Raw genomic sequence first — 24234 nt, 5'->3', positions numbered from 1 at the left:
CGCAAGGGCATCTAGGAGGGATTTACAAATGGAAGTGGCCACACCAAATCAACCTTGGCTTTGAAACGTGATAACATCCTGTTCCATCACCCAGAAAATGCCACTGGTCTTGACCCACATGTAATATTCCGTTCTCCATTGGTGCCTCTGCCCATTGGTGCTAGGGACAAAATTATGCAAATTTATGAAGTCACATTGATTTCAGTATCACTTGCTCCTCCAAATTAACCCACATTTTTGGCCACTTCCCCCCACCCCCTCTCTTGCTTCAACCTGCCCTTCCACTCGGAGTCACCCAGGGCTGGTCCTCAGCCCAGATGGACATTGACCTCAGCAGTTATTGTCCAGTTTCTCAACCAATCTTCTAAGGCCAGGCTTACTCCGTCCTTAATGTGATAGGTATATAAGGTGATAAACTGACCTCTACTCACCTGCTAACAGAAGAGGTCCCTGCTTCTCCAGCCCAAGCAGGCTGGCAGAGGAGCTGCTGGGGCGTCCTCTAGTGTAGACAGCTGTCTGCTCAGCCTTGCTGTGAAGGATCCTCCCCACTGTCCCTAAGGCCCCTCCCCTCCCTGTACTTTCTGACCTGTGTAGGGCAGGGGCGGGGCTGGGAGAGCCAGCAGGCCCTGAAGGCCCTGAAGGGGAAACTGCTGAAACCCCTGGGACAGGAAGTGGCAGAGAGGGGCTGTTTCCTCCGGCAGAGCAGGGGTGCGGTGAAAGCTGGCCTTACCTCCTGCCTGTAGACTGTAGGCCCTGGGAGGCTGGGGAGAGCTGAAAGCCCTTCTTTTCCTGCCTCCACCCCTACAAAAAAATGGAGGCTCTTGGCCCACCAGATTGGAAGGGTACTTCCTCAGAGGAGGCCATATTCATTTTGCAGGGAAAGGAATTCTGAGAGAAGGGCAGACAGGTCAGCAGAAAGGAAGGGTGGGGCAGGGCAGGTGAGTATGGAGCCAGGGGGCCCACAGTGGCAGCGGAAAACCACAGCTGGGCAGGGGAACCTTCTGTAAGCTCTTGTGAGAGAAAATGATCAGGACCGTGCCTGCTCGAAACTGTGTGCGTTGGAAATGCAACGGATTGCTGACTCCCTAAATGATAGGGCTCTCTAAATCATAGGGCTAGCAAGGACTGTAGACCATACAGTCCAATCCCCTAATTGTGCAGCTGAGGAAACAAGAGACCCAAAAACAGAAGTGACTTGCTCAAGGTCACACCATGGGAAGAGCTAGGGCTAGTGCTTTCTTTCTGATGAGAAGCTGCCAAGTTTGTATTTGGTGTTCCACACCTCCCTCTAGGCACTTCTGAGTGCTCTGTGACATTCTTCTCAGAAATGAACTTGGAAGATTAATCTGTTCACACTGAAGGGGAGTGAAACCTTTAGTCCAGGAGTCAGCAAACTTTTCCTGCGAAGGACAAGATAGTAAACAGTTTAGGGTTTGCAGCCCATATGAGCTGTCACAACAATTCAACTTATAATGCAAAAGCAGCCACAGACGATGGGTAAATAAATGAGCATAGCTGTGTTCCAATAAAACTTTATTTGTGGACACTAGAATTTGAACTTTGTATAATTCCCATGTGGCATGAAGTATTCTTCTTCTTCTGCTTTTCTCCTCAATCTTAAAAAAATGTGAAAACCATTCTTAGCTAATGTGCCATACAAACACAGACAGCACCCTGGGCTTGGCATGTGGACCATAGTTTTTGACCCCTGCTTTTGTCTAAGAAATCAAGTTAAGGTGCTAGGAGGAGGGGGAGCAGGAGAGAATATACCAGGAGGGGAGGAAGCAGGTGAGGCATTTGCTTCAGATGTTGAACACCACGTGGGGTTTGGAGCCACAGAGATTGGGGAAGGACATATCAGGCCTAGGGGACAATGTGAACAAAGGCACAGAGGCGGGGAAGTCGCTGTGAAAGTTCAGGGTGTTCAGCACATGTTGTGGCCTCATTGTTATTTGCCAGCCCTGGGTCACTGGCTGCTGTTCGTTCTCACCAGAGGAAATGGTTGGTTTGGTTGAGGATGCCGAGAGACAATGAGGAGGAGAGGAAGGAAGTCACAGGAACTAGCTGTGTGACCTTGAGCAAGTCACTTCTCCCTCAAGAACTTGGTGTCTGTAGCTGGGTGATAGGAGGGATGGACCAGGTCCCTTTTAACTTTGATAACCTGGGCCTCTGAGTCAAGGAGAGGCTTTCAGCAGTGTGGGTGAGGGAGGAGATCCCCTGGGAGCTCATGGTGACATCAGATCTGAGTCTGCCCTGCCTGTCTGTCCATGTCACCTTCCCCCCCGAAATAGGCCGTCTTTCCATCTCATCCTTTTGCACCCTCCCCTGGATGTGGCCAGGGGTGGAGGGGAAATTTGGATGGGCCCCAGGGCCCAGCAGTGAACCCAGAAGGGCCCCTCCTCCCTGGGGGAGTCCCTGGTCTGAGCAAGGAGCCTCAGTCTCAGTTTCTAGGACATGAGCGGGCAAAGGCCTTGACAAAGAACACCGTCCCTTCAATAAAAGTTATCTGACAATGTTCTGTTGGTGCAGAGTCACAGATTACCCCAGTTTCTAAAAGACCCGCTAATGGATTTAATTAGTCCCTGGTCAGTGTTTCTGTTCCCTCCCTCCTTCCCCACCCAGGCTCCCAAGGAAGCAAGCCAGCCTCCCTGGGGGCGGGGCTGATGTGCGTGCCATTCAAAGTCACCTTTCATTCAGCACATGCAACTTTCTCCTGCAGTATTGTGTGCAGATTGCCCGCCTCACCAGGCTAGGCCTGTTCCTTTGGCCACTGAAGGCCTGTTGAGGCCCCTCTTGCTGGTGTGTGTGGGTGTGTGTTTATAAAACAACTCTCTGGGTCTGTTTTTTCCACCATTAATCCTGGGCTTTTTGAGATAATCTCAACTTCAAAACGTCCTAGCTGAACTCATCTTCTTGCCCTGTTTTCCGGCTCAATCACTTCATATCTCTTAACATTCTTACAGCAAAAACAGCTTACACAGCTGGTGTGTCTTCAACTACTGTATTACCCCATACTCTGTCATCTTTCTCCTTCTGAGGGGCTCTGGAATTCACCTCCTGGATTCCAGATGCCTCACCTGATCACCTTTTGTCTCCTCCACTCATACCTCGGACTAAACCACTCTTCCTGAAGAACTGCTTGCCTTGTGCCCCTCCCTTGCTCAAGTATCCACAGTAACTCCCAGTTGCTTTCCATATTTTCAAATTCGGCTGCCCAGTGGATCTCAGGCCTACGCATTTACTCAACTCATTTCCCTGACTCCCATGGTCAACCCTCCCTCCCCATAGTCAAGCTGGTTTCCTCTCTCTACCATAATTTTTATGGTCGTTAGTTATGTCTTCCCTCTGTTTGCATTTCATCCCACTGTCTCCACTTCCCTTTCTCCCTGTTCATCTAGGTAAAGATATGCTGACTACCTAATGAGTGGTCATGGTCAAAAAGACACAAACCAGACCAGGGAAATGGAAAAACATGTTTGGGACATAACAGAGTTTTTACCTACATTAACTCACTGGCCTTTCATGACCATCCCTTGAGCTACAGCAGGTGTCCCCACTTCACAGAGGAGGAAGGGGACCTGCCTAAACTGCAAGGCAAAGCTTGATCTTTCTGTCAGAATCCCTGAGCCTTTACTTTCTGCTGGGACTTGCGGGTTCTCCCTTACGATCTAGCTGGCAGCCTACCATACTGGGGTCCAGTAGCTGTCCCAGACTTGGCTTTGCCTCCTTTCCTACAGTGTTTTCTCCCCGTCATTAGCTTGTCCTTCACCTCAGAGAAAAGTCTGGTGCCCCTCTGCCCCCTGTCTATCTCTGGAGCCCTGGAGAGGAGGATGCCGTGGCCACAGGCACCTCCAGGGGGTGCTCTTTGGGTTTGCTCAGACAAGGCCCTTGAGAGGGCAGCTGGGGAAAGAGGTTCTTCTTGTCAGTCACTCTCCGCCACCCCTCCTCTCCTGCTGGGCTTCTGTAGTACTCTTCTTGCCACATAACCACAACCCAAAGGGCTGGGGTGGGGTGAAGGTGGTAGAGACAGGGGACAGGGAGCATTCTTCCAACCACAGCAGCCTGCCCCTCCCTGTGAGGCCCCCAACCCAGGTCAGGAGCCAGCCCCTTTCAAGCCAATAAGTAGAAATCTCCAGCCCCATCCTGTCTATGTTCTGGAGCCAATGTGGGTACTTCTAGGGGGCTTCATTGCTCCCTGAACCCTCTTGCTCCCTGGACATCACCTGAAACTTATCATCTGGATGAGTGCTTTTTAATGTTCAAAGTGCTTTTCCACCCTCATCTTCATTCACCCGAGACTTCCTAATGAGCATCTGCTAAGCCTGAGTTACCCTTAGTCCTCACCCACTTTAAAGATGACGGATACCACAGCCCAGGAGATGGCTGACTTTTCCAAGGTTACACATTTTGTTGGAATGCAGCCAGGGAAGGGCTTCCCTCTCTTCGGCTCAACCTGGGCAGACTATATCACACACTGTGGGTGGGCTGGTGAGTCTCCTGGAGAAAGATGAGAGGACATCTCTCTGTCGCCTGCTAGCTCCACTGGGACAGCTTAGGGCCAGGGAAGTTAGGGACAAAACTGGAGCTGAGAAAGGGCTGGGAGCAGCTGGAAAAGAGCTGCGGGCCCGCGTCACCACCAGAGCTGTGACGAGCTCTACACGGGAATCAGGCAGCGGCTGAGGGTCATGGAAGGAAACTTGGTTTCTTGTAAATAAGCACAGAAAAACCCTGACCAACAGAGCTTGCAAAACATTTGTTTTTTTCCCTCCCTTTTCCCTATTTCATGTCAAATGGAGGGGATGGTGGAAAGAAAGGAATAGAGGAAAAGGAGCTGACGAAATAGCTGGGAGTGAGACCCCTTTGCTGGGCATTTGCTCAAGGAGGAGAGTGCAAGGTTGTGTGGAAATCCTACGGATGGGTTACCTCTGCTCCATCCATGGCTGGAGATTGGATCCCCGACTCTGGCCCTCCGTCTCTTAAATACATGTTAACGGTCACGTGGCACAGCATGCAGATTTGTTGCTGGATGACTATTAGCTGGAGGAGGGGCTGTTTTTCACTGGAGGGTACAGCTGTTCCTGGGGTAGTTTCCATTTTGTTTGTGGTTATGGGGGAGGAGTGTTGAGGGAGTGGGAAATGGCATGAAGGAAATTGTCACTTCCTTTCCAGAGAATTCCAGAAAGGTTTCATGGGGGACTGGGTATTTTAGGAGTAAGAGCTGGCTCAGAGGGGACAAGGAACTGGAGAACTCTGCTTTGTGGCCCAGCTGACCATCTGGCCCCCATGTTTCCTGGCATGTGTAAAAATGCCACGGGTGTTACTAGCAATTCGGTGAGAGCCATTGGCTCGGCTGAACGGGTGTAGATTTAAACTCACACCACAGAGCTGTGGACGTGGCTTTCGCATAGGGGCTGTTTCCTGTAGAGGAGGCCCAGATGGGTGGGTGCTGAACGCTGCTTGACGTGTTCCAGTGACAGCCCCAGATAGGGTCTTTACGTCTGCACCGCCACCCAGCTGTGGTGACGCAGGAGCAGCCCAAACCACTTCTATTTTGCTATTTTGGTTTTGAAATGCAGTCAGAACCACAGAGAGCCGGAGGTGTGCTTTTGCAGGCCTGAGACTTAGGCGCCCTCACTTGTTCGCTCCCTCCTGTGGCACATGCATGTGCGCATACCGTGTCCAGGGGCCGTATGCTCTCACAGAGGCTTTGCTTTTAGCCCAAGTAGGATAGGCCCTGGGAGCCAGGGATCCTTCAGTGGCCTCCAAGGTAGTGAAGGGGGCGGGCTTTGACTGGTGCAGTGATGAGGCAAGGGAAGGGAGGTGGGAATTGACCACCAGTTACTAAGGGTTCCTAGGCACCTTGGTTTCTTGGGCCCAGTGTCTGTGTATATCCCCTAGACCTCTACTCGCTAGCAAGACAGCGTCCAGGGCTCTAGGCCATTGAATCTGTGTCCCAGTGCATCTCTGAGGACACTGTGGAGGGTAGCCCCTGGTGTGGGCCTCTCTGGCCTCCAGTAGGGCGGGCCATCTGTGGTAGTGGCTTCTTTGGTTTCAGGTTCCTGGGAGAGGGAGGTTATTTTGAGGGACTTGGGGAGGTTGTTCACTCCTCTGCTGGGGAGAGTGGGTTAGCATGCAAATGAGCCTCTTCTCCACCTCTCACTTTCAAATCCTCAAACATCTGACGGGGGAGGGACACAACTTTCTGGGCTGGAAGTTTCCATGGTATGGTTGGGGGAGAGTTATCTTAGCCTCAGCCAACAGGATAGGACAAATGGACATCTGCTTGCCCCCGTGTACCCCTTCACCTGAGCTTCAGGCTCAAACTTGGGCAGAATGAGACACCAGGATCAGTTGTGGCTGCTGGGTACAGCCTTGCAATGCTCAGTCCTGGGCCAGCGAGACCTGTACCAACTGCATCCTTAATTTAGAGACTTAGATGTGTAGACACTTAAGAATGCAATTAGATTAGTCTCTTTTTTTTTTCAAACCTCTTCTCCTTGTGCTGATAGTCAACTGTTCCATTCAAGACAGTGCCTGCTTCCTCTCCTCTCCCACCACCTCCCTAGCACAGTGGACCTTGAGGGGTTCGCCTCAAAGACCTATGGGCCACATACATATTCTGCAGGCATTCTCTCCCTGGGGAGCATAGATCTTTGAATTTGTGAGGGGGGCAGTGATGGTGGCAGCCCCACCCCCATCTTCACCGCAGCTTCTTTGAGCTGGTAGGAGTTGGGGGGAAACTTATGATTGAGCTTGCTGGCCTGATGGTCAGACCAGGACAGCGCTTGACCCACAGAGGCTCTCACACACACGTCCCCACCCTTGGGGCACATTGGCATGCCCTGTACACACACATACACACACATACACACACGATGTGTTTGTACACACCCAGCAAATTCCCTTTGTGACAATGCACAAACATACAGATGTTACACACATAGAGTGCAAACATTCCTCTCATTCTCGCCAGAGTACACGACACCCACCCTACATCCACTGTACATATGAATATACTTAGTGCCTTGAAGGCACCTCACTTGTACTGAATGACTAGTACCATGCATTCATTCATTCATCCGTTCATTCCACAAACACAAACTGAGTGGCTGCTACATGCCAAGCATAGTGCAAAGTGCTGAAGTTTCATCGATGACCAACACAGCCATCCCTGTCCTCAAGGAAGCCACTGTCTAATGGGGAAGGTAAGGAAGGTGAAAAGAAGTTTCACGGGCTGAGATCATGGGCAGTGAACTCACAATCATGAAATACTGATCTGTGAAGAGAAGCCAAAGAGATGAGCAAACCTGAAGGGAGGACACATGGCAGGAAGGCCCGAGGGCCTTGGGTGGGGGAAGTAGCAGACACAGGAGTTTCAGAAGTTTCATGTTTAGACAAAGTGGGATTTAGGTGAAAGTGATAGCCTTTTGTTTGATTAGTTCGAGAATGCTTCCTGGGGGCAGACAGCCTGCCTGTGGGCCTGTGGGAGGGCTGGAGCTGTGGAATGTGGGTCTTGGGCGCTTTGGCTGGGGGGAGACAGACCTTCCGAGAATAAATGGCCTTAGAAGGAATCTCAGGCCACAGGAGACCAGGTCACTTGCGGGGTAAGGTGGGGGTGGGCTGCAGTGGAGCTCAGGCGAGGACCACAGTTTTGCAAGTGCTTCCTCTCTGCCCCAGCAGGTATCAGTCTCCCAGTCACCCAAAGGGAAACTCAAACCTGCGAGGATGAGTTGAGTGACTTCTCAAAGTTTTTTTGGGGAGGTGGGTGGAAAAGTGTGGGGATGAGAATGGGGGTGGGGAGAGGGTGGAGCCAGCCCTGTGGGCTAACGGAAAGGAAGTGGGAGAGGCCTGGGTGTCTCCTGTGGGGGAGAGCGGTCATCAGAGAGGTCACCCATGGTCCCCCTCCCTTTCCTCCCCTTTGCCCCTCTCTGAAGTTCCTCATTTTTTTCCGGCCAGGAGAAGGTTTTGCCACCCTTGGCACTGCCAAAGGAGTGTCAAGGAGGTGTAGGGGTCAATTGTGTTGCTCCCGCTATGGTGCTTGGCCCCAGTTCTTCAGATGCTGATGGCTGAAGCAGGCTGTCTGTAGACCCAGCACACACACACACCATATATATATATCTATATAGATAGATATATCTATATATCTATATCTATATATCTATATAGATAGATATATATATATATGAAAACAGAACACCAAGGGCCAAAGATGTGGCATGTGGAAGTACAGAAGCCCAACTGTTCAGGACTGGAGGAGCAGAGTAGATTGACCATAGGGACTTGGGAGCAGGAGTTAGGGTTTTGGGAGGTAGGCAAGGGTGGGACCGCAGACATCATGTAGAAGCAGAGCAAGCACAGGAAACTATTGGGGGCCCAGGTGCCATGTGAATGCCTGAGGTACAGACTGAGCATGAGAGGCATTCAGGGAGAGGAGAAACATGTGGGTTAGAGCAGACAGATTTCCTGGAAAAGGAGGGCCCCTGAGCTGGCCCTGGAGGATGGGCAAGGTTCCTTGGGCCCTCCCCCAGTTGGGGCTCTCCTCATGAGTTCCCAGGGTGACAGTTCAGTCTTGAAACTGAAAGCAAAGCTGAACCAACAACACAAACCCACAACCGGCAGGGAGGCCATCCTCTCCAGCCAGCGGCAGTGGTGGCAGGGTGGTGATGAGTACACAGAGCTTGTGACCCACCTGGCCCTGTCTCCAGGCTCTTTTGAAGGCGTGGCCATATCTGAGAGTCCCATCCCCACAAGCAGGGTCAGGCTAACAACATAAGCTGCACAGCAAGACATTTCTTCCTCTGTAGCTCTGCCCGCCCTTCAGAGCTAAGTGGCTCCCACTCCCAAGGTAGACGGAGCCAAGCAGAGTCTAAGAGAGCACCCTCCACACACCCCTCACACAAGAGTCTTCCCCAAGCCAAGGGAATTTTAGGGCTTTTTCATGCTATTACCCCATCCATGAGGCCCTGATTTTCCCTGTGGCCACACCCTGAAGACTAATGTTCTGGGTGGAGAGAGACCAAAGTCTCTATCCGTCACCTTCTCCAGAGGAGTGGGGGAGGGAAGGGTGGGAGGTCACATATCTTCAGGGCCAGCTGGTGACTTAGACTGGCGCTGAGGCTTGGCCCCTTCCCACTGGAGATGACTCAGTTAACATCCTCTCCCCCTCTCTTTACCTGGCTCCTTTCTTCTCCTTCCCTGTTCTCTCACTGCTCTCCTCTTTTAGCCATCCGTCTTCCGGCAGTCTGCCCTGCCATGGCAGGGTCCCTTTGGTTCACCAGCTGTCCTGGGAACAGAGCTCAAGGAAGGCAATTTACTCACTGTCCCCACCTCTCCCTTCTCTCTAGGTCATTCCTGCAGTTGGCCCAGCCCAGCATGCAGCCTTGAACCTGGCTTAGACCACCACCTACTCCAGCTCTCAACATCTACTGTTCTCCTGTGGCTTGGGGTGTAGGCTCTATCTCTGAGGTCCCTGAGCAGCATCTCTTCATCAAGAAAATCCCACAGCTCCAGAGGGCCCTGTGAATCCTGCTGTCAGCTCTGAGAATACGGCATGGCTATTACCCTCCAGCCCAGTGACCTGATCTTTGAGTTTGCAAGCAACGGGATGGATGATATACACCAGGTACAGCCCCACAGAACGGAGACCAGTCAGCCAGCGCAGATGATCAGATACACACAGACAGGCAGGCAGGCAGACAGCCAGTAAGCCAGCCGGCTGGCCGGCTAGCCAGTCAGCAAATATTGATCAAGCACCTACTAGGTTCAGGGCACTGGGCTTGCTTGCCAGTGAGACTGTGTGCCAACTAGTCACTCATGCAAGCCAGTCAGTAATCATTGGGCACTCATTTAGTGAGCCAGTTGCCCACGTGCAATTACAGGGCACGTGCAGTCACTAAGTCAGCCAGGCAGCTGCTAAATAGACCAGCTGAGCTGTTGGCCAGGCAGCTACGTGGGCTGAATACACAGTCGTGCGCTGACCTTCCTATGCATTTTCAGTCCCTTCCTTTCATCCCCTAGTGAGAAAGTTGCTGGGACAAGCGTGTAGCAAGAATGAGCACTGCCAATTGGAACCACAGGGTAGAGTCCAACCCCTGATATCTTTAGACTTATGTCCCTAGCCTGGTTGATGAACCCCTCCAAAGCCACCTTGATCTGAAATGCAGGGTAAACTGGAAACACAGTCTTCTAGTAGGAGGAAGTTGGAAAATAGGACAGACTTCTGGCCCTCAGGTCCCCACCAATCCATACCTTGCCCTGCACTGGGGCTAAGAGAGAACGTTTTTCATGCACTATCTTAGGATAGTGCCCTGGCACAGGCATCACCACCCTCCACTCCCCTCTTTCCACAAAATGAAGAAGAGGCAGCCAGGTACAGTAGAAGGAATGGAAGATTAAGAGTCAACAGTCCTGAGGTCTGATCCCAGTTTGGCCACAGTGTCACCTAGGCAAGTTTTGTCCCCTACCCCATCTGGCTGCCGTCTCCCCATCTTCACCAAGAGGAGATCCAGCTAGATTATCTGTAAGGGTACCTCAGTCTAATTTTGATGCTCTGTATCCTAAATCTTTGTGAAGATGGAAAACTGTACAATCTGTAGCGCACTACGAAAGGCTGCCCCCTAGTGGGCTTTGAGCACATGTGCTTTCTGTGCAGTTGGGTCTTAATTAAAGTTACTCAGTTTTATTGAACACCTCTGGGGTGCCTAACCTTATGGAAACAATTACGGGAAGAGACAGCAAGAAAAATCTAAACTTACCTGGGTTCTAAATGCTCCTAGTCATTTTTTACTTGTTTCTAGTCTGCTCAGCAATTGTTTCTGTTCTTCATAGAGACTGTTCATAGAAGCTCCCAACCCCATGCCTTCCAAACCCACATGTGCCCCTTCACCCTCAGCAGACAGCCTCTCCTCCAATCCACAGAGAAGCTCAAAGCCAAGGACACCTTCAGTTACCCTCCCTCCTCCCTTTTATTGATAACATCACCGTTCTTATTTTCTTCCCGCTGGCCTGGGAGAACGAAGTATCCCTGTTCCTTCCAAGGGTAACTCCTGCCCCTGTACCTAATCCCTTCTCTTATGCCTCCTTGAAGACCTCAAACCAGGAATCACCTCTTCTCTTTCCCTTGTATCTTTCAGACCTCCCAGACAGCCATAAAAGAAAACCTTCCCTCTCTCCCGCCCACTTCCTTCAAACTACCACCTTCTTAGTGCCTTTCTTCTCTCCAGCCTAGGCTCCACCCTCTGTGTTTACTTTCTCACCTCCTTTCTCTCATTCTTTTTAGGAAACAGTTTTTATTGCAAAAAAACTGTATCATGAATACAAAAGAGTGCATAAATCACACATATATGTATATAGGTATCTATTTAAAGAATAACAGTAAAACGAACACCCATGGTCCTGGCCAGTTGTGGGTTTGGTCCTCTGTCCAGGCGCTTATGATCCCCAGTCCCAGTGCGTATGAGTGGCAACCAATCAATGCTTCTCTCTTGCACTGATGTTTCTCTCTCTCCGTTCCTCTCTCTCTAAAAGCAATGAAGAAAATGTCCTTGGGTGAGGATTAAGGAAAAAAGAAAGAAAGAACACCTATGAGCTCAGCACCCAGCTTAAGAAATAAAATGTTACCAGTCTCCTAGAGGGCCCTGAAACCTAAAACAATGAGAACCTACTCTGTGCCAGGCCCCGTTCGAATTGCTTTATACATATTGATCCAATTAAACAACCCTATGGGATCAATAATATGATCACCCCAATTTTACAAATGAAGAAACCAATGTATAAAAAGGTTAGGTAACTTGCCCAGGGTCACACTGCCAATAAGTACTAGAGCTTGGCTGCAAACCCAGGCACTCTGGTTCTATATCAGCACAGTCCAGCAGAGCATCCTGAGATGCCAGAAGTTTTTTTTATTTGTCTTATCCAGTACGGGGCTACTAGTCTCATGTGGCTATGGAGCACTTGAACTATGGCTAGCACAAATGAAGAACTGATTTTTAATCTTAAAACAAAATATATTTATATGTAAATAGTCACCTGTGGCTAGGGGCTACCATATTGGACAGACAGCTCTTAACTTGATTGCCTTAGTCACTACACCCAACAGCCTGCCTCAGTCCATCCTGTCTGCAATCCATTTTAATGTGCCTTGGGACTCCGGCATGCTCCTGAAACTGCTCTAGCCAGGGTGACGGCCCACTGGCCAAACCCAAAGGTATTTTATTAGTATTTACTCTTCTGGATCCTTCGGGCATATTAGGCAGAACTGGGCATTCCCATTCTTTTTCCATGAAGAAAGAACTAACAGTCCCACGAAAGAAAATTTGAAAAACACAGAAAACTAGAAAGAGAGGGGAAAAGTCACCCAACTTAAATAAAATCATTATGAACATTCTGGTATATTACCTTCTAGAGAGGGTGGAGGGAGGGAGAAACAGTGGGAGAGAAACATTGATGTGGGAATGTGCCCTGACAGGGGATCGAACCTGTAACCTAGGCAATTGCTCTGACCAGGAATCAAACTGGTGACCTTTTGGCTTATGGGATGACACCCAGCTAACTGATTGACACTGGTCAGGGTTATACATAAGTTAAAAACAAAAACAGTTGTGATCACACCCATTTTTATGTAGCTTTGCTTGGTTTTAGAGCAACCATGGCCTCCGGGGGTCAGTTCTCATCCTGATCATTTTTTCCATTCCAAGGGATTTAGTGACCACCTTGTTGAGCTGTTGGACACATATTTTTGACTCCCTGAGAGGCATATTCATCTTAAGTATCTTTAGGGTACCTCAAACTCACCATATCCAGGCACTGTTCCTCTTACTTTTCTTCAGAAACTTGTTTCTCCTCCTCCTCTTGGGTTCCCCCTTAACATGAACAGTGTCCCCATGTACCCATTGAATCAAACTGGAAATTGGAGCACTCTTCCCCATCCAGGCAAGTGACTGGGTGCTTATATTTCTACCTCTGTAATGCCTCTGTTCTTTCATCTTCATTGCCAAAGGCTGTGCCCTAAGATGTCTATAATTTGAGCCCCTAACCCTGGGTACCCATCCCTTACTGGAGCCTGAGTCCCTCACCTGACTATAGATCGAGCGCTTCACCTTTATTATTGGCTAGTCCTTTCCCACTGGCCTCAGGATGATCTTAGCCCTTTTCATAGACTGAGCACCAACCCTGGCCATGGATTGACCCATAAGTACCACCAATTAAAACTGTCTTCCCTCGGTTGAATGCAGGTGGTACAGAGATAACCCATCTCTATAAATTAAAAATTCAAAGAATCACCTAATGAGGCTGGACCCAGAGCAATGTCATCTTATACAAAGGACAGCTTCTGAGGGTTCTAACAGTAAGAAATTGCAAGAAGGGCCAGATTCTGGTAGGGAGGGCTTTCTGGAAGATGAAGGTGGGTCTTTAATCAAATCCCTTTCTTCACAGCTGGAAGACCCCTCAGTATTCCCAGCTGTGATTGTGGAGCAGGTACCCTACCCTGAATTACTGCATCTGTATTCAGGCCTGGAGCTGGACGACGCTCACAATGGCATCATAACGGACAGGACCTTGTGCATGACAGAGGATCAGGTCCTGGAGGGTAGTTTTATGCTGGCAGGTCTGTGCCATTCCTGGGCAGGGAAGGTGTGGAGGAGAAAGGGGTCTATCTTCTGGGAACAGCAGCCCACACACAATGGCTTATTGTGACACATGCAGCAAAGGCAGGGTCCCCAACAGTTGGAACTTAGATGTGGTGGGTGGGACAAGCAAGAGGTAGTATTGCTTCATACTACCCATCTAAGTGGGTAGTATGGGAAGCCATCTAAATGGATTCATGATCTTTTGAGATGGAGAGGGACAATGAGGAGTGATGATAACTCGGGTGGGTATATGGAGAAGGTGGGAGGTCCACTGGCCCCTTCCCAGCTGTCCTTTGGCTCCTTAGCACTATTTTCTGGGCTGGCCCTGGTCATGGCTGTACCCAATACCCAGTGCCTACCCTAAGAGAACTTTTCTCCTTCCCTCTACCATGGAACTGGAACCAGATGAAAATGAAGCAACCTCACAAACCATGCCAACCACCGAAGTCTTGCTCAACGTTGAGTCTCCCAACAACATCCTGGATGAGAAGCAGATCTGTAAGTGTGGACCCCAGTGCCTTAACTCGAGGTACCGCAAAATACCAGTTACAGAGATCACGTCCATGCATTGCATTCTCAGGCACTTGCGCACACAGGCATCTCTGCCCACACTCACTGACATACACGTAAACATGCTTTGGAGCTGTGACTGGAATGGGAAGGGGCTAGAAGGCACCACAGACAAGGAAAAGGTGGTCAGGGTGACTTTTTATTCCAAATTAAAAGAATCGATTTTAGAGAGGGGGAGGAAGGGAGAAGAAGAGAGAGAGATACATCGACTTGTTGTCCCACTTACTGATGCATTCATCGCTCGGTTCTTGTAAAGTGCGCTGACTGGGATTGAACGCAAAACCTTGGAGTATTGGGACAGTGCTCTAACCAACCGAGCTCCCTGGCCAGGGCCTCAATTTTTAAACTGTGGTAAAGTACACATGAAATTGACTACCTTAACAATTTTCAGTGAACAGCTCAGTGGTATTGAGTTCATTTGTACTGTTGTGAAGCCATCACCACCATTCTCCAGAACGCTGTTCACCTTGCAGAACTGAAACTTTCTACCCATTAAACAAGTTCCTATTTCCCCCTCCCTTCAGCTCCTGGCAATCCCATTCTACTTTGTGTTTATGGATTTGACTACTGCATGTAAGTGGAATAAGACAGTACTTGGCTTTTGGAGACTACTTTATTTCACTGAGCATAATGTCCTCAAGGTTTATCCACGTTATAGCATGTGTCAGAATCTACTTCCTGTTTAAGGTTGAATACTGTTGGCCAGGGTGACTTTTTAGGCCCCTCTCCCAGGGCCTAGAAAGTCCTTCTGGACTCCCAACAGGACTATGCAGGGTGTGGCTTATTTTAAAATATACCAGGCTTGGCACCTCCTCATCACTTTCTTGTTCTTGGAGGCTGACCCTCCCTTCCCAGAAGGCCCTCAAGGCAGGCTTCTTATCTAGAGCCCCCTCAGACATTTGTTCCGACTCCACAGGAGAATTCCTGGCCCTAACTGTCCCTCCCAAAGGGGTGCTGGGATACAGTGCAGGGATGAAAGTCCTGAAGCTGCAAGTTAAGAGTCCTAGCATTTCTAATCCCAACTCCATCACTAATATTTTATTCAGGATTCAACAGATATTTACTGGTATCTCCAGGTGCCAAGTACCAACTTGCTGTGCCATGGGCACATTACTTGCCATCCCTGGGTCTCCATTTCCTCATCAGGATAGCAGAGGAATTGGGCTAAAAAAAAATTTCTAAGGTCCCTTCTAGTTGCAACAAAGTGAATGACTAAATCAAAGTGGCCCTTTACCTTGGGTGTCACCTGGAACTTCCCCATTACCAGCAGTGGGCTCCAAATGTGGTAGCAGTGATTGGGGCCAGCTCATGTCCGCAGCTCTGCAGCTGTTTCCTCTTCTTGTGGTGTGAGACACATGAGGCATTGTCAGGTGTATGCTGTGCTTGGGGCTGTGGGGGAACAGCACTTCTGCCCTCCCTGGGGCCCTGCCATTCTCTGGAGCACTGGGATACCACACTCCTACCCTGCACTGGGCCACAGCCAACTCAGGTCTTTCTTTTGTAGTCAGCACCTCCGAGATCCTTCCGGACCCAGACACTGCTCCAGCTACCAATCTACCCAACTACCTGTTTCCTGTCTCTGAGCCCAATGCCCTGAACAGGGCTGATGACACTGGTGACCAGGAGGGGCATTCTCTGGAGGACACAGTCCCCAGAGAGGAAAGTGCCAAGAAGACTGGAAAATCAAAGAAGAGAAGTAAGAGAGAGAGAAAGTGTGTGTGTGTGTGTGTGTGTGTGTGTGTGTGTGTGTGTTCAAGGGGGTGGGTAATAGGAGAGAGGCAGTCAGGGAGGCCATAGAGGTGAGTGGGTGGAGGCTCACAGACACTTTAAGAGGACAGCTCTCTGGTATGGCAAAGATGGAGGAAAAGGTCTCCTGGACTCATCGGTTGGCCTGCCCAAAGCCTGACATTTCCCAGGTCACTGCTATCTGCCCAGCATAGATGGAAACTCTTCCAGAACTGTCGACCCCAATGGGTTGAATCCTAGGCTGAGTATTCAGATGCCAGGCTTGGCCCCGTGGCCAGTCTCTGGCCCCCTGGGGGCCTCTGCCCTGTGCTTTGTGTACGTATCTTCCTTCTGGGAACCCATGGAGCCAAGGCTATATATGGGAGAGGACTTTGGGCTTCCCCAAGCCCCACTGTTACTAATTTACTCAGGTGATGTCTGGTTGATACTGCCTTGTCAGCATGGCAGGCAGAACCCCAGTGACCCACACAACAGTACACCTCTAGGCCGCCTTTTCATTTCGAAAATGAGGTTAGGCAGATTCGGACCTACAGGTGACTCACGTGCAAGCACCACATTGCCCCACATAGTAGTGGTGTTTGGGGGTATCTCTGGGGCCTGAACATGAGGGCAGACCACTGGGCAGGTGCATGTACCTGAGGGCTGTGGCCAAAGAGAACGATCCTAGGCTCTTGCTTGTCTGCTTTGTTGCACCCAACTTGATAAGCTTCAGGCCCTCCCTCTTGGGAGCCTGGCCTGCAGCGTCTGCCATGGTCTCAGCCTCATCCTTCTCTCACCTTTTCCTCACAGTCCGGAAGACAAAGGGCAACCGCAGTACCTCACCTGTCACTGACCCCAGTGTCCCCATACGGAAAAAATCTAAGGATGGCAAAGGTATGGCTGGGAGTCAGGTGAGGCAGGAAGGGAGCCAGGGTACCTGCACTGCCCCTCACCACCTGCCCCTCTTCAGGCAACACCATCTATCTGTGGGAGTTCCTCCTGGCACTTCTGCAAGACAGGAACACCTGCCCCAAGTACATCAAGTGGACCCAGCGAGAGAAAGGCATCTTCAAGCTGGTGGACTCCAAAGCTGTGTCCAAGCTGTGGGGGAAGCAGAAAAACAAGCCTGACATGAACTATGAGACTATGGGAAGGGCGCTAAGGTAGGAGCTTCTGGGGGTCCCTGCCAAGCTCTTTGTTATGTGCAAGGAGGCCCTCCTGCTGTAGGGCCCCCTAATGTTCCCATTTCCTTGGCCCTGAGCCCACTCCCCAGGCTCTCTCTGGAAGGAAAAATTCTCTCCCTCCTGCAGCTCTGTCCTAGGTTTTTCTCTTTTGACACAAGACGAGCATTTTACGGCCTTCATCCCCAAGAAGGTCTTTGTTCACAAGCCTCAAGCCAGAGACCTAGGGAGGTGGGCCAGAGTGACCCACAGATGGAGTCTCAGGCTGCAGGACTGCTGAAGCTCCCACCCTCCATACATCTTCTCTCATCCATTACTTACCCTCCACCCCAAAGCAAGGTGGGCGTTGGCATTTCAAACACCTTTTCATGGACCCTTTGAGTCCTCTGGGGGAGGATGTTTCATAAAAGCCTTGTAAGTCTAACAGTTGGTCTTAACCAGTGTCCTTGCCCTTGAGCTCCCATCGGGTGCCTGGCCAGCCTGCACCTCATACTTGCTCTGCCCTGGAGGGCAGTATGTCCCCGACTAACTCCTCACCCCTTTCCCTACAGATATTACTACCAGAGGGGCATCCTTGCCAAAGTGGAAGGGCAGAGGCTGGTGTACCAGTTTAAAGAGATGCCCAAGGACCTAGTGGTGATCGACGATGAGGATGAGAAAAGTGAAGTCGCAGAGGCATCCCCTAAGGCCTCTGCCTCCTCCACCAGCACTGCCCGGCGAGCCAGCTCCAGGGTCTCATCCAGAGCCACTCCCCAGAGCAAGGGCAGCCCTCCCTGGGAAAAGCCAAAGGTTCAGCAGGTCGGTCTCCAGCCATCAGCAAGTCTGGAATTGGGACTGTCTCTAGATGAGGAGATCCCCACTACCTCCACTGTGCTTGTCTCTCCACCAGAGGGCCAGGCCAAACTCACCAAAGCTGCAAGGTAAGGGCAACCAGGTCATTATGAGTCTTCCCATTGTACTTAAGTTGGGGGATAGTTTTCAGCTCCTTGCAAAGGTCTGCTGTGTGTCCAATCTCATAAGACCGTCATGAATCCCTGGGAAGCCAGTAGCACACTTGTTGGTCAAGAGGGGAAAAGAAGCTTGCCCGTGGTCACACACCAAAGTCATGGCAATGCCAGCACTTGAGCTGGGAGACTTCCATTGTTAGCTGGGGCTGTTCCTTTTACCTTACAGGGCTCCCCAAGCAGCCGCCAAGGCCCCCCACATCTAGGCCTCCTTCTCTAACCCTCCCCAATTCTAAAAAAGAGGCAACAGCCACCGGCCAGGTGCTGAGTAAGTTGGAGTGTTGTCCCTGTACGCCAAAAGGTTGCAGGTTCAACCCTCAATCAGGGCACATACCTAGGTTGTGGGATCAATCCCTAGTGGGGCACTTATGGGAGGCAACCAATATATGTTTTTCTCTTACATTGATGCTTCTCTCTCTGTCCATTCCTCTCTCTCTCAAATCAGTAGAAAAACATATCCTCAGGTGAGGATTAAAAAAAAGAAAAGAGGTAACAGACTATGTTACAGGGACACCCACCTGCTTTCCTCAGGCCCTCTGGGTCCACCCAGAAAGCTCTTGATATTTCTTTTTCATTTTAATATTTTATTTGTTTATTTTTGGAGAGAGGGGAAGGGAGGGAGAAAGAGAGGGAGAGAAACATTAATGTGTGGTTGCCTCGCACGCCCCCTACTGGGGATAGGGGACCTGGCCTGCAACCCAGGCATGTGCCCTGACTGGGAATCCAACTGGTAACTGTTTGGTTCATAGGCCGGCGCTCAATCCACTGAGCCACACCAGCCAGGGCTCTTGATACTTCTTGTCCATGCTAAATACTTCCAATTTTCCCGGGAAAGGTTGTGTTTTGTCTGGGTTGTGTGTTCACCATACTGGCATGGGTCACCGAGATGCTCTCCTAAGGAGAGAAGGCAGTAGACTGGAACAGTGAGGAACACAAGCTATGGAGTCAGAAAGCCTAGATGTGAGTCTGTGCTACTAGCTGTGTGATCCAGGGCCGGTGACATAACTTTTCTATGCCTCAGTTTCCGCAAGCTGTACAATCAGATTATGAATCTTATTCAACTTCTGAGCTACTTGGAAGATTGAGGAAAATACTGCATGTCAATTATTTCGAGTGTCTCTGACCTATAACTCAATAAATGTCAGCCAAAACAAAAACAAAGAAACAAAACACCTTCTGCTCCTCTCCTCCTGTGCCCTCCTTTCTAGCCAGTTGGGAGATGCCTCCTGCCTTAACCGAATTTGTTTTCTGTTTCTTCTCAGTGCGTCTTCAGTGCCCAGCAACATCCATCTAGGAGTGGCCCCTGTGGGGTCAGCCTCTGCCTTGACCCTGCAGACGATCCCCCTGACCACAGTGCTAACCAATGGCCCTCCTGCTAGTACTACTGCTTCAACTCAGCTCGTTCTCCAGAGTGTCCCGCCGGCTTCGACCTTCAAGGACACCTTCACTTTGCAGGCCTCCTTCCCCGTGAACACCAGTTTCCAAGAGAGCCAGGTGGCAGCACCAGGAACTCCACTGATTCTCAGTGGCCTCCCACAGCTTCTCACTGGGGCCAACCGTTCGACCAATCCAACCACACCCTCCGTCACAGGTGCTGGAGCGGCGGGGCCCAGCTCTCAGCCCCCTGGGACTGTCATTGCTGCCTTCATCAGGACTTCCGGTTCCACAGCAGCACCTGGGGTCAAGGATGGGCCACTGAGATCCTCCTCTTATGTGCAGGGTGTGGTGACTGGGGCCCCCGTGGAGGGGCTACTGGTTCCCGAAGAGACCCTGAGGGAGCTTCTGAGAGATCAAGCTCACCTTCAGCCACTTCCAACCCACGTGGTTTCCAGGGGCTCCCACAACCCGAGTCTTCTGGGAAACCAGACTTTGTCTCCTCCCAGCTGCCCCACTGTTGGGCTGACCCCGGTGGCTGAACTTGAGCTCTCCTCAGGCTCAGGGTCCCTGGTTATGGCTGAGCCTAGTGTGACCACATCTGGGAGCCTACTGACTAGGTCCTCAACCCCAGCCTCCTTCTCTCCATTCAACCCCACTTCCCTCATTAAGATGGAGCCCCATAACATATAGATAGAGGGGTCAGGGAAGTGTGACCTACCAGGCAAAGCTGAGCATCATTTTCATGTGGATTGACTCTAGCAGAGTCTGACTTAAGTAGCTCACCAGCCCTTACATTTTAGTGGAATGTCAATACACCCCATTCCCCCAACCCCCATCCCTGCCTGATGTCACCATGGTCAAGCCTTGCCCAGTTTGAGCATCCCTGGCATCGGGCCATGGCCTTCAAGAGCACTAGGGGGTATGCTCTTGTCAGGGCAATGGGCTGATGTGGCGATGAAGGGATAAGCTCCTGAGAAGTTGGTGGCCAGGGCAGGTGCAGGGGCTTTGTGGGAAGAGCCATTTTTGCCTGGGTGTATTTCACTATATGTTCCCTCAGCAGGGAAGTTACTATTTCACATGTGAATATTTCGTTATGTATTTGTGTGTACTCATGGGTCTGTATCTTCCTTTCTTTGCAGACGACAAAGGGGCACTGTGAGGTTTCTAAGAACATGTGTCTCTGTGGGTCAGCCACAGAGATGAGGATTTGTTTTAAGGAAAAGTGTTCTCTAGTTCCCTTTGTACAAACCAAGGTTCAGTTGTTCTGAGACTCTGGAGTGCAGGTTGGATCCCCAGATCTGGAGAGATGTCACAGAGCTGGAGCAGGTCCTGGGTAGAAAGGCTTCAATTGTTGTGTGTGTGTGTTGAAGTAACTACAGTTCTAAGGGACAGGAGAAAGCCGAGTGCGATAAAAGCATGAAGAGAGGAGAGGGAACTGAGCCCTGGGGAGCAGCCCTCCAGCCTAGACTGAGCTTTCTTTCTGGCATTGGCTTCATTGCCCGCCAGTCACTTGACAGCATGTTTGGAACCTTGACCGCTGCAGAAGGCTGTGCTTGAAGAGTTAGACAGGGGCTGAGTGTCCCTCTAGGGGCAGACCTAGCCACCAACTCCCCAGGCAGGGCTGAGTTCATTGAATGTTTGCACTGAGGGCTTGGGGCTGTGAGACCAGTGTTTGCGTCTGGCCCACACCCTGAATCCTGAGTTCTCTGTTGATTAATGTTGCTCCTCATAGTTCCCTGCAGTCAGGAATTGCTGGGGATGGTTGATTAGCAATGCAGATCGCATCTGCCTCCATTACTGCTCATGCGTGCCTGCCGCTCAGCCAGCCTTTTACTTACCTCATAAGTTTGCCAACCCACTCACCCTTCCATGGCTACAGCAGACATTCACGTAGACTGTTACCCCTCTTGAACTTTCGCACCTGACCCTGATTCCTTCTTCACTAAGGAGACAGGAGCCAGCAGATGTGAGCTCCCACGGCACTTCTGTCTCCACATGGCTTCTTGCTTCCCTCTTCCCTCTTTCTAAGGAAGGGCCAACTGATTCTCTCTTAAAGTCAACTCCTCCACCTAGGGCCTGGATCTCCTCCCCTCTACCTTCTTTGAAATAAGCTTGCTCCTCTCCTGCCAAGTGTGGGGGGCAAAGCTAAGAGCTAAAACATGTCAGCCTTGGAAACAGTTATGGTATCTGGTGAATTTGGTTAATGTGAATCAGTGCCTCAGGACCTTTGCGATGTCCGTGGTGAAAAACCATCCACTTGATCTACCTCCCCAGGTTGCTTTTCCCTTCTTTCAGTCACTGCCAAGCCTGTTATCATCCTCTCCCACTCTCTTGTTTTTCCCTTGGCGGGGGGACCATATACAGTTGTGCAGGTGTATTTATTACATGTCTCCAGCACTTGGCATTAAAGTGTCTTTTTCTAATAAATCAGTTTATTAAGACAGTTATCCTGATGGTAGAAAGTAAAGCATCTTGAGAAAGTTACCTTTGATTTTTCTTTCTTTCTTTTTTTTTCTTTTGGTATAAAGATGCTGCATGGGTCAGGGGTGGCCCTGTCCCCCTCACCCCAACTCCACATAACTCATCACCTGAAGGTCACTGATATCTTCGTGGTAACATCAAATGGCTTCAAAGTTCTTGGCCCCTATGAACCCTCACAGCATGTGATACTACTTCCCGACACCTCCTGCACTAGCTGGGCTTAACTGCACCTTCTGTCACCTGCTCTCTGTGTCGTGCTGGCTCCGGATCTACCACATTCAGTGCGGGTATCACCCAAGGGTCTCATCCATTCTCTTGGGTCTGGCTCAGCTCTTTGGGGATGAGTCTGAAATCTAGGGCTCCAGCCCCCCAGTTTTCTCCTCAGCTTCAGGTTCACATGTCCAGGGGTCTGCTGGACATTTCCATCTAGATGCCTGCCAGGCCCTCAGTGATGGCCCCTCTCCCAAAAGTTGATATTGAGAGTTTACACACACACACACACACACACACACACACACCCTTTCCAAGGAAAAAAAAAGCTGTCATGACTTGTCTATTTTTATTAACAGTGCCACCATTTTCCTGACCTTCTAAGCTTGACATTTCAGAACCATCTGATGGTTGCCTTCACTTGACCCATCTCCTGAAGCTCAGTGCCATTTGCCATGTCTCTCAAATCTAGCTTCCCTTCCAAATTCCCAGAGCCTCAAACTACGCAGAGCTTATCCTGCTCCCAGACACATCCAGAGCCCCCCTGTGACCTGTCTTATTCCCTCTGCCAGGGCACCAGTTCTGGTCTGGTAAAAAGCCTTCAGAGGCTCCTCATTGCTTAGGTAGAGATGATACTCAATATAATCTCCAGGCAGCTGGGCACTAACCATTTATTTGCCGAATCATGAGGCAGTCTGGGAGTCCTGCTGGAGGGGTGAGGGGGCCACTTTGAAGTTCAGGGCAGTAGTTTCAAAAGTATGTTGGGTTTAGCCTCAGCACTGTCTTCAGACAAGTTCCCAAGTCCTTGACCTTTCAGCAAGGTCCTTTGCCGTCGGGTCCCATTGGACTTCCCCAGTCATCTCTTACATTGCTTCCCCACCCCCAATGTATTGCTCCAGCCAAACCGATGCACTCACTGGCCTTTGAACAAGCCTCTGTTTAAGTCTCCCACTTCTGTGTTCTTGCTTTATCTGGTTCTGCTCAACTTGAATGTTCCTCCCACCCCACTAGTACCAACTGCATACTATCCATCCTTCAAGACTCCATTGGTGGAAGCTGCCTTTCCCAGAGTTCTTTATTTGAAACTTGGAGCTACTGCCACTCTTTTGGCAAATCAGCACAAACAGCCTGTGACATCTCCTCTGTTATAATCACAAATTATTACTTAAATCTTCAATGACCTGGACTTACTTAGTCTCTCCCACTTAGTGTGTTACTTTCCAAGGGGCAGGGGATTGTGTCACCCACAGAGCAGGGCACACTACGTATGAAGCATCTAGTGAACATCAGCAAATGGTTATTGATTGAGCTGGTGAGTGATGGGGACCAAACTTTGAGGTAGGTGATGCCGACCTTCCCTTTGCACAGGCACTCACCCCAGGTGCTCCACTGCCCAGGGTCTGAACTCCCTGGCTCAGTGCCCTCATGTCTCTCCCTCCACCCCCACCACGCCCAGCCCCTACGCCCAAGAGTTGTTACTACTTTGAACATACTCTACCCCTAAAGAAACTTCCCTGTCCAGTTTCTTTCCTAACTCAAAGTGTTAAATTAGCTGATACGATAAACTAACCAGTGCTGATATACTTACGGGAGAAAGCTAGAGGAGAACCTCAGGAGACAAGTTTCTTTTAACCAGGATTGTGTGGCAACATCCCTGCCTTTGTGATGGCTTAATGGAGTCAAGAGACTTGCTCCTCAGCCTCAGCAGCTGATGTCTTACTGCCTCTTCTGGGCTCCCACAGCACTTGGTGTATACCTCTTACTGTAGCACTTACCACATGGTAGGTCCTTAGTTACATGTTTATGTGTTTCCCCTGCAATAGACTGTGAGCTCCTCAAGGACAGGGACTGTGTGTTAGTCACTGATGTATCCCCAGCGCCTAGCACAGTGCCTGCCACACAGTAGGTGCTCAATAAATGTTTGCCGAAAGAGTGAATGAGTCCTGTACCTAATTGTGTGGATCTCAGCCTTATGCTGTGGCAGGCAAGAGGACAGAGAGAAGGACAACTGATAGTTGGGGGGCTACCACAGCCTTTTTGACCTCATAGAACACTGAA

General features: G+C 50.3%; 1 protein-coding gene across 2 annotated transcripts in view; it reads left to right on the top strand.

The window, feature by feature from the left end:
- ELF4 (E74 like ETS transcription factor 4) overlaps positions 1-24108 on the top strand; it is a 42795-nt gene extending 18687 nt beyond the window's left edge. For both annotated transcript variants that reach the window (XM_036017086.1, XM_028522635.2), the window contains exons 2-9: positions 9345-9622; positions 13435-13606; positions 14034-14126; positions 15703-15894; positions 16734-16817; positions 16894-17086; positions 17656-18024; positions 19371-24108. In XM_036017086.1, coding sequence (XP_035872979.1) covers positions 9551-9622; positions 13435-13606; positions 14034-14126; positions 15703-15894; positions 16734-16817; positions 16894-17086; positions 17656-18024; positions 19371-20175 — 1980 coding nt within the window. In that variant the 5' untranslated portion in view covers positions 9345-9550 and the 3' untranslated portion in view covers positions 20176-24108. The remainder of the gene's footprint in view (positions 1-9344; positions 9623-13434; positions 13607-14033; positions 14127-15702; positions 15895-16733; positions 16818-16893; positions 17087-17655; positions 18025-19370) is intronic.
- Positions 24109-24234: the final 126 nt, after the last annotated feature.

Source organism: Phyllostomus discolor, chromosome X, assembly GCF_004126475.2.
Source record: "Phyllostomus discolor isolate MPI-MPIP mPhyDis1 chromosome X, mPhyDis1.pri.v3, whole genome shotgun sequence".
NCBI lineage: Eukaryota > Metazoa > Chordata > Mammalia > Chiroptera > Phyllostomidae > Phyllostomus > Phyllostomus discolor.
Note: the sequence above shows the minus strand (reverse complement) of the source record. Positions and strands in the feature narration are given on the sequence as shown.